At 42.1% G+C, this 10,580-nt stretch overlaps 1 protein-coding gene across 1 annotated transcript; it reads right to left on the bottom strand.

The window, feature by feature from the left end:
• On the bottom strand, window positions 1–5,909 carry BMP15 (bone morphogenetic protein 15). The gene is made up of 2 exons (XM_017864611.1): window positions 5,539–5,909; window positions 1–888 (listed from the first exon to the last, which is right to left on the bottom strand). Exons 1-2 carry the CDS (start codon window positions 5,864–5,866, stop codon window positions 35–37), a joined length of 1,182 nt encoding a protein of 393 aa, XP_017720100.1. The 5' UTR covers window positions 5,867–5,909; the 3' UTR covers window positions 1–34.
• Window positions 5,910–10,580: the final 4,671 nt, after the last annotated feature.

Below are 10,580 nucleotides of genomic sequence, written 5' to 3'. Positions count from 1 at the left end.
TCCTGGGAAACCTGAGCTAGCTGTACTTTTGCTGTCATCTGCATGTACAAGACTCAGCAATCATACCCTCATACTCCTTGTACAAAATACTCCCATTTGCCTCAATCATAAGGACGCTAATTGGAACATACTTATATGGGACACAGGAGGGCCGAGGGACACTCTGGTCCACCAACTGATTGACAAGGTTCTGAATAATGGCATGATTGGGGGAATTGAGATCATCACGTAGTACTCGGAGACAAGTTCCTTTACAGTAGTTTGGGGTGTAGAAAGGGGGAGCAATGATCCAGTGATCCCAACCCAGCTGGCGGAAGCTGACTTGGAAAGGGTGGAGGGAACACTGGTTATTTTCAGGCCCACTATGTTTTGAGGAAGAGGCAGTAACCTCAGCTGAGATACCGTCTGCTTGTCGGGTTCTCCGGAGAAGAAGAGATTCCCTTTCCATGAACTCCTCCATGCCCCTGGGAAGAAGTTTAGCTTTCTGAATGCTTTTATGAGTATCATTGAAATAGAGTAACAAGAAGGCAATGTCCAAGGACGAAGTGCCATGCCAGAGCTCAAGACCATCACTATCTTTTTCCTGCTGACACATAAAACGGAGTCGTAGGATCCTGCGTCCCTTGTTATTCCAGAACCTTTGCTGAACATGTTGCGTGATATCCATCTCTTTCCAAGCGTTAGACATCAGGGAAAGTTTTGGCGAATCTCCTTCTGAGGAAGGAAAGTGCTTAGTTGGGCTTTTCTGCACCCAGGGCTCCACATGGCAGGAGAGATTGAAGCGAGATAGTTGGAGATGATGGCGGTAAACCACAGTGGCTCTAACTAGTTGGTATATTCCTCGGTTTGGTCTGAGAGGAAAGCCCAGGATCTGTATATGCCAGGTACCTGCAGAAGTAAGAGGGAACAAGAGCAGAGGTTTAGCTTCTTACCTCCTAACCTGAATCTTCCTCACAAATTGGCTTGATATAGACTGATAGCTATAATCAGCTCTAAAATTAACTCAAGGTAATGATACTATCATTTATTGAGCACTTACTAATATACTGGATGCTTTACATGTATTAGCTCTTTAATCCTCAATAGTCTTATGAGATAGTTATTGTCCCCATTTTGCAGATAAGGAAATTGAGGCTCAGAGAAGCTATGACAAAGGACACACAGTAGAGTTATCTGGTAGAGTTAAGATTTGAACCCAAGTCTGTTTTTCTTTAGAGAAACTATCTCACTGTTAGATTACTTACAGTGCTGGGCTCAGGGGGAAAAAACTCAAATATAGAATTATCTTATGTGCATACTGTATGTAGGGGAGAAGATCAATATTATTATTAGTTGACTCTTAAATGTGTCCATTTAGAATTGTTGAAACATACATGGATTAAGAAAGAGTCTCATGTCATATCACTATACAGATGCAGCTTTGGGACAACAATTCAGTATTGGGTGGTATGGCCTGCTATAATTTCAAACTCAGGACCAAGGCACTACAAAATCATTTTTTCTATCATCTTCTAGTACAGACAGCTATCTTACCACTTCTGCCTTTCATCTACTTCAAGAATTGCTTCTTAAGCATCTTTTCCTCCTTTGGCCCTTAATCTCTCTCTTTACCATTCCTTGCTGGAAATTGTTCTCCATTTACCTCATTCGTTTTACCACTATTCCTCTAAATACTATTTTCAACAGAGTCTTGATCACATAAATATTTTGTTTGCTGAGAAGTCTACTAAAAGCTGGATGCTGCTTCGTGAATAAGAGCTTTAATCCAAACTGCAGTGCTGACACCCAACGGCCAAAGGATTGAAAAGTTGCATCCATGCTGCTCCAAACTTCTGCGCCCCCTCCCGGCAAAGGTCAAGAGCAAAGATTACAAAAGCCTAGCACCTCAGGAAAAAGCCACCTCTCATCTTCCGACATCTAATCAGTAAATAATTCCATGTTGATTTGTGTATTATTCACCTAGTCCTTCTCCACATAATCCACAAACCTGGAGTTCTTCATTAGTTGTGGCATTTTTAACACAGAAGTTCTTTTACATCTTGATGTTCCAGATTTTTTTTTTTTTTTCAGTCTCACTCTGTCACCCAGGCTGGAGTGCAGTGGCACAATCATGGCTCACTACAGCCTTGACTTCCCAGGTTCAAGAGATCCTCTCACCTCAGCCCCCATGAATAGCAAGGACTACAGGTACGTGCCACCATGCCCAGCTTTTTCTGTTTTGTTTTTTGTAGAGACAGAGTTTTGCCATGTTGCCAGGCTGGTCTCGAACTCCTGGGTTCAAGCGATCTGTCCCCTTTGGCCTCCCAAAGTGCTGGGATTAGCTGCCCTTTGAGTCACTGCACCCAGCCCCAGAATATCTTTAATAGCTCAAATTCTGGCTGGGCGCAGTGGCTCACGCCTGTAATCCCAGCACTTTGGGAGGCCAAGGCAGGCGGATCACCTGAGGTCAGGAGTTTGAGACTAGCCTGGCCAACATGGCGACACCCTGTCTCTACTAAAAATACAAAAAATTAGCCAGGCGTGGTGGCGGGCACTGTAATCCCAGCTACTCGGAGGCTGAGGCAGGAGAGTGGCGTGAACCCGGGAGGCGGAGGTTGCAGTGAGCTGAGTTCATGCCACTGTACTCCAGCCTGGACAATAAGAGTGAAACTCCATCTCAAAAAAATAAATAAAATAAAAGTTCAAATTCCAACTCATGCTTAATATACCCTTGGGTTTGGGGCACTAGACATTATTCACACAAATCCAAGCCAGGCTTGTATTTGCTTTCTCAAGTTATTCCACACTCCCATCTTACAGTAATCTTTCTTAGAGGCCCACCCTTAAACCTGCTCCACCCTGGCTATAAAGAAACCCAACCCAAACCTCTAGCAGTCTGTCTGGGGAGGAACTGCCCTTTTCTTTGAGACCTTGACATCACATGTTTCCTGAAGCAGGATGGGGTTGCTAAGAATCAGAGCCAGGAAGGGTCTGGTCAGAGCTTTTCAGGGAAAGGGCTGACTCACACATCCTGTGTGATTGAATCTGTCATCTGTCTCTGGATCCTTTCCAGAGTCCCTAGATACGAGTATATTCCACAGTGAGATTAGGATACATGCCTAATTCTAGGCATCCTCCTTTCTAGTCTCACATCGTCTGTACAAGTCTATTTTTTTCTTAATTTGGGGTTTGTTTGTTTTTTTTCCCCTTGAGACAGGGCCTCACTGTCACCCAGGCTGGAGTGCAGTGGCGCAATCACGGCTCACTGCAATCTCAACCTCCCAGGCTCAAATGATCCTCTGGTCTCAACCTCCCAGGCTCAAATGATCCTCTGGTCTCAGCCTCCTGAGTAGCTGGGACTACAGGTGTGTACCACTACACCTAGCTAATGTATTTTTATTTTTTATAGAGACATGTCTCCCTATGTTGCCCAGGCTGGTCTCAGACTCCTGGGCTCAAGTGATCTTCCCATCTTGGCCTCCCAAAGTGCTTGACATTTTGCAACTTTCTGCTGCACTTAGGATCCAGATCCCTTATCACAGCCTACAAGTCTCTGCTTCTCATTAGCCTCATATCCTGCCATTTCCCACAATGTTCATGAGGATCCAGCCATACTGATTTTCCTCTGTTCTTCAATTGAAACAAACTTGTTTTCACCCTCTAGGCATTTGCACCTGTTGTTCCTCTGCCTAAATCAGGCTTCTCCCTACTCTTCTCATACCTAGTTTATCTTGTAGATCTGAGCTCAAATGGCATTTCTTCAAAGATACATTCCCTGACAACTCCATGGAAAGAGAAGATTTTGTTGCCATTCTCTACCTTAACAACCTACTTCATCCTTTGAGAGCACTTAACCACAATTCACGATTTAACTGTGTGTGCTTATTTGTCTCCCCTATGAGAACATATGCTTCATGAGAGTAGGGGTTTTACCTATCTTGATCACATCTGTATGCCTAGTACTCAGTAGATGCCAAATGAGTATTTGTTCAGTGAATCTCTACCCACACCATTTTTTCTTTCCTAAATCAGAATGCACTTATCTGCCTCAATGCATGGCCTCTTTGCTCCTTCTGCAAGGTCAGTTCCAAGTACTACCTCCTTCATGAGGCCTTCCCACAGTCTCTTCACTTCAAGCAATGAACAATTTCTTCTCAAAAGTCCTGGGAGCCCTACTGTTTATCCTTTCCAAAGCGCTTGGCATACTGTAACATTATTATGTAATTATCTATCCATTCCACTATACTGGGAACTTCTAGAGGTCAGGAAAGTATTTGCTTCTATATACCCAACCCAAACACACTGCCTGGCACTCAATTAAAATCCAATGGGGAGTCAGAACAGCATGATGATTAACACACAGGCTTTAGTTCTGACAGCCTAGGTTTGATACTTGGCTCTAGCAATTACCAGTTGTATGACATGGGTAAGTGACTCTGATCCTCAGTTTCTTCACCGATCAAGTAGGTATGCTAATACTACCTACCTAATCTGGTAGTTGTGAGGATTAAGATAAGTTTATAAAACATTTTGTGCAATGCCTCGCACACAGTAATCTCACAGTAAGGGTTAGGTACAAGAATATTTGTTGTTTTGCTTGGGGAGGGGGTTAAGTCCTGTCTCTTTTCATCTCTGAGACTAGTGAAGGCCCCAGATTGATCTCACTAGGTTCCCAAGAATTCCTTGAAGTTGATGACTGTCTGCATTCCCTAGAGAGTCCTACACTTCAATAGCCCACTGCTGCCCTGGAACAATATCTGATGCAAATGTTAAAAGCAAAATCAATCATGATGGGGACAAAACAAAGTTCCAAAATACACTTAGTACCAGAATCCCAAAGTAGCAATATGGCCCAAGTACAAAACTGCTGGGGTACAAGGATATTGGAATACTACATTTAAAGACTTAAGAAGTTACTGAGAGACTTTAGAATCAGACAGACTTGAGCTGAAATCCCATCTCTATTACCCACTATCTGTGTACCATTTGCAAGTTACTTAACCTCTCCATGCCTTAGTTTTAAAATTAGACTAATTGCCTCAAGACAGCTAAGATAGTAGCTTTCATTAAGAATTAAATACAGTAGCAGATGCTCACAGAGCCAGGTATACAGACCGTCAGATGTTAGCTTATTTATGTCCTTTCTGAGGTCTTATAAGTTTCCCCAACTCAGCAACCTGTACTCTAAGAGCAAAACGCCACTTAAAATGCCCTCCACAAGAATATAACTGGATATGTCTCAATTACAGTTTTCAGAACTAGCACAATCAATAAAAGTTTCTGTGAAAGATAGGTGATGACACATCACTCAGTTGTCCTGGGGCCTGGGAAAGATTTCTCAGTAGGCACCAAGGCAATCTGTTCTTAAGTTGATGCCCTAAAGGGAAGTAGGCTTGGCTCTGGCTTCTCCCGAGCTTACCATCCTTTGAAAACCAAGCCTAAAGAAACAACCTGCGCACAAGGCAACAAAACCTCACAGTAAATCCACCAGTTCCCTTTTCTCTATGCTCTTCTCCACTTCTCTCCATTCCAGGGCAGTATGGGGGCATAACAACTCACCTCTGCGAGGCCTTGCCGCATTGGTCAAAGGCTTCACCAGCCTCACCATGGTGGCCCCAATGGTGCGGTTCTCTCTAGGGTGCCCATGCGAGTCAGCTGAACGCCGGTACAACTCCAGCATGTACCGCAGTGAATGCCCTAGGAGCCGGGGCCTCCTTGGCTGTTCGTCAGGGGATTCTTCTAGCAGCTCCTCAATCAGGGGCAAGGTAGGGGCCTCAGCCAGGAGGGCAATAGAGGACTGCCGTCCTTCTGCCATTTGGGCCCTGTGTTCCATGAAAAGCACGAGTTCACAAAGAAAAAGAATTCTAAGAATACTGAGGAGGACCATCTTGAAAGGCTTAGTGTTCAACAACAGGCCCCAACACAAGCCCAAGGGACGTCACTCTGACCGTTTCCTTTCATGCAGATAACTGCATCCTGGCTCCACAACCAAGGATGGGGCAAGAAAAAGAAAGGCAGGCAGACCCTATGTTGCTTTCTCTAAGAGGATCTTCTCGGCCAAAGTTTCCTCATAACTTGGCCTCTTTGCATCAGAAGAAACAGAAACAGAAGGTGGGACAAGGCAGCATGCCCCTCCCACTCTCCCGGGCTGAGAACAAGATAGTACCTATTGAGAGGCTGAGGTAACCTAAAAGGAGAGGTCCATTTCAGGACCCACTTCCTTAACTTATCCACTAGAGTGAAAAACAGCAGCCTGATCCTACTTGCCCCTACAGCCTTAAAAGTAGTCCCTTAATCCATCCTTAAAGGGCCAGAGGCCTCCTGTTCCCATCCTACTTCCATGCTTCTAATGCAGCATTTCTCAAAATACTGTCTGCTAATAATCTGCAGTGAAACTATCTGGGGTGATTATTAAGAATGACTCTTGGGTCTGAACCAGGATTCTCTGGGGTGGCGTCCAGAAATCTGGGTCTTTACAAGTGCTCCAAGAAGTTCCTATGAAAACCCAAAATGTGGAAACTACTGAGTATGGCTGCTGGAGCTTGAAGAAGATGCCATAACAGTGGTTCCCAATCTTGGCTGTAAATTCGAATCATCTGGGAAGCTTTAACTATTATGAATGCCTGGGTACCATTCTGATGTAATGGGCCTGGGTTGTAACTAGTGCATCAGGATTTTTTTAAGCTCACAAGTGATTTTAATGTGCAGCCACATTTAAGGACTCTGACTTATAATTTTCTGGTTTACCATGGAAGGTGTTGAGATCCTGATTGGCCTTCATTAGAGAAGCCTGAGGAAGTGGAAGAGCAATCTATGGGAGCTAACCTAGCCCAGATGGTTAATGTGAAGCAGCAGGGCTCAGCCAGTTTTAAGGTTGCCTCAGACCAGGATTCCGCAGAAAGATAGTAGGTATAGTCCTGGCCATACCGAAGTAGAAACATATGGGGATCTGGAGAGAAAGTGGGAAGCAGGTCAAGACCTGGCTCTAGGAGATGATGAGTCAGGCTTGATTTGTGGGAGGTCTTTACCTTACACCAGGAATATCTATGGACAGACATTATCGTGAAATAGGCATGGACTTGGTAATCAGGCAGATCTGTGTTTGAGTTGCGATTCTGTCCCTAACTGTAATTTAACCCTTCCAAGGCAAATTTCTTCACTACTCTACACCTTAGTTTTCTCATCTGTAGAAATGGAGATAACACGTTTTACCTCACAGGTTGTTGTGAGGACACAAGGAAATAATCTATGTTAATTGCACAAAGCCTAGTTAGACACAAGACATAGCGTTACATGTTCAAATTTATTTGTTCTCTCCTCTGTTTTTTTTTTTTTTCTAACATGACCTTGGGCCCTGGCATGTAGTGTAAAACAAAAGGAATAGGCTTAGGGGTCTTCTACACCTGGACTCAAATTTCAGCTCAAAAACTCGTTAGCTGGGTTACTTTAAGCAAGGTTTCTCCCATACTTAGTTTCTTCATCTATACTGCTGGCTCTTTCAGAGAGTTGTTGTAAGGGTTGTATTGTATAATATACAAGTAAGGGATATAAACAGATGATTCACAATAAGCAAAATTTAAATGGTCAAATGTATGAAAAGATGTACTGGAAATCAGAAAAATGCAACTGGAAACCACATTAAGACACTATTGACACCCAGTATTGATAGTACAATAAATGGATTGATAGTACATTAAAAGTCTGGCACTATTAAGTTCAGGTGAGGCTACGGAGCGTAAGTATAACATATAGAATATCCACATAGAGAGATATGGAACATCTCACACTGCTGTTGAGAGTGTGATTGGGTATAATCATTTTGGAGAGCAATCTGGCATCACCTCTGTTAAGGTTGAAGATATAAAATTCAGCAATGCTATTGCTAGAGCAGTAGTGCTTTTAGATATTTTTGTCTGTGACTTACAAAGATGAATACATTTTACATTGCTACCCATTACAAACACAAGCACACACCCATATATACCTTGAAGTAAATCTTTTCTGAAACAATACTTATTCTTACAACATATTGGAAGAGGCAATACAGTTGACCCTTGAACAACATGGGGTTAGGGGTGCTAAGCCCCCATCTCCCATGCAGTCAGAATTTGGTATAACTTGACCCCCCAAAAACTTAACTAAACTTCAACCTTGGACAACATGGGTTTGAACTTCCTAAGCCCACTTAAACACGGATTTTTTTCCCGCCAAACATGGATCAAAAATACAGTATTCGCAGGATGCAAAACCCACTTACATGGAGGACTGACTTTTGTATGTGTGGATTTTGAAAACAGACTGCATGTGACTTGAATATGTGCAGACTTTGGTATCTGCAGGAGGTCCTGGAATCGATCTCATGTATACAGAGAGGAGGGATGACTATACCAATAGCCAGCTGTTGGCTAGAAGTCTTACGGATAACAATCAATTAACGTATTTTCTATGTCCTATGTTTTATATACTGTATTCCTACAATAAAGTAAGCCACAGAAAAGAAAATGATTTTAAGGCCAGGGGCAGTGGCTCACACCTGTAATCCCAGCAATTTGGTAGGTCAAGGAGGGAGGATTGCTTGAGCCCAGGAATTTGAGACCAGCCTGGGCAACATGCTGAAACAACATCTCTATGAAAAATACAAAAATTAGCCAGGATGGTGCATGCACCTGTGGTCCTAGCTACTCAGAAGGCTGAAGTGGGAGAATTGTTTGAGCCATAATGGCGTCACTGAATTCCAGCCAGTCTGAGTGACAGAGTAGGACCCGGTCTCAAAAAAAAAAAGATTTAAAAACATAAAATACATTTACAGTATTGCACTGTATTTATCAATACTCTAAGTTTTACATTGTCTGTCTGAAATGGCAGGTAACCACAGCTGCAGATCTCAATCTATAATACATATTAAGCAATTCAACTTTTTGTTGGAATGTCATGACTTTGCTTTTTAGAAGCACTTCTGGCAGCAGTAGTGGCACTTCATGTGAGTCACATGGTGTTATTCATGGTTTACAATATTGCATTAAACACGATGAAACGTACACGGTGAAACGTACAGGAGAACTAACAGAGATGGCTTTGTTTTTCTTTTTTGAGCCAGAATCCCACTCTTTTGCCCAAGCTGGAATGCAGAGGCACGATCACGGCTCACTACAGCCTCAAGAGAGATCACTTTTTATCTTCGTATGCAAGTTATTGTTAAAGCGGACCACTCAAGGGGAGATGATTAGCATCACATGGTGGCATTTTAAGCAGATACTCTCAACACTTGAGCTCACCACCATGGCAACAGGAGGTGGGTACACAATTTTATGCAGCTATGATTTAATACTGAATCTCTACATTTGTTTACATTTCCCTTGACTGTGAATGGCACCATGTATGGTCTGTGGGTGTGCAAATTTTGATAAATTTTAACTTTTTATAATAGATTTGTGTGTATTTTATGGTAGAAAATAATAAAGTAGACTAGTCTGTACATATATTTATGCATTCATAACATATGTAACTTTTTCTTAAGTTTTTTGATATTTCCAGGCTACACAGTTCATCTGCAATTTTACCAATTGTTGAAAATCTCCAAAAATGTTCTAATATATTTATGGAAAAATATCTGCAGTTCAAACTCGTGTTGCTCGAGGGTTAACTCTACATCATGGCGGGTGAGAACACAGCTCTGGAGGCAGAATCCTAAATTTAAACTCCAACTCTACCACTTGTTAGCTTGATCTAGGATAAACTACTCAACTTCTCTGTGCCTTAGTTTCCTCATCTGTAAAATGAAAATCATAGCCTCTCTGTGCTACAATGTTCTAACATGTAAAATGGGATTTTTGTGAGGATTAAGTGAGTTAATAGAGGTAAAGCACTTAAAAGAGTGCCTGGCACAAAGTAAGTACTAGATGTAGGTTAGTTATTATTACATTTTATGCAAGCTGAATTCCCCAGAAAGCTGGGGCTCAACCTGCTATGCCACTTTTAGCCTCAGGAGTTGTAGAGCGGCAGCCAAGAAGATGCTGTATTCTATTTCTCACAACTCCCTCATTTCCTAACCCCTTCTCTGCTTCCCAACATTTTCTTTGTTCTTTAACCTCTGTCTGTTACCAATTTAAACTTCCTATCTTGCTTTTTTTTTATAGTTTAATGTATTTAATAGCAAACTTACAGGAACAGCACAGAAGACAGACAGCATTAAAAACATGTACTTGCATGCACGACAACTCAGAAAATTATAGTGAATGGATGGAATCTACTGTATGATAAAAATGCTACAAACACCATTTAGTTGTGGTCGATAAGAAATTAACTTGCTTAAAAAAAAATCCAAATGCTGGCATTGTCCACAAAAATTTAACAGGTTTATTTATAGTTATTATAAAGTTGAACCGCTGAAACTTGTTCACTGAAACATTTTAACTTGGATTAATGCTTTACGTCTCCACACTTATATTAAAAATTCAAACAGAAATGGAAATGGAAAAACTGCCAATACCTGGTTTCTGTCCCCCATTTTTCCACTCGCAATCATATAGTTAGGCACATTTTGACCCCATGGAAAAAAAAAACTAACGTTCAGAACTACCAATAACAGGAATAAGCGATTT

Source organism: Rhinopithecus bieti, unplaced genomic scaffold (assembly GCF_001698545.2).
Source record: "Rhinopithecus bieti isolate Rb0 unplaced genomic scaffold, ASM169854v2 scaffold_76570, whole genome shotgun sequence".
Classification (NCBI taxonomy): domain Eukaryota; kingdom Metazoa; phylum Chordata; class Mammalia; order Primates; family Cercopithecidae; genus Rhinopithecus; species Rhinopithecus bieti.
Note: the sequence above shows the minus strand (reverse complement) of the source record. Positions and strands in the feature narration are given on the sequence as shown.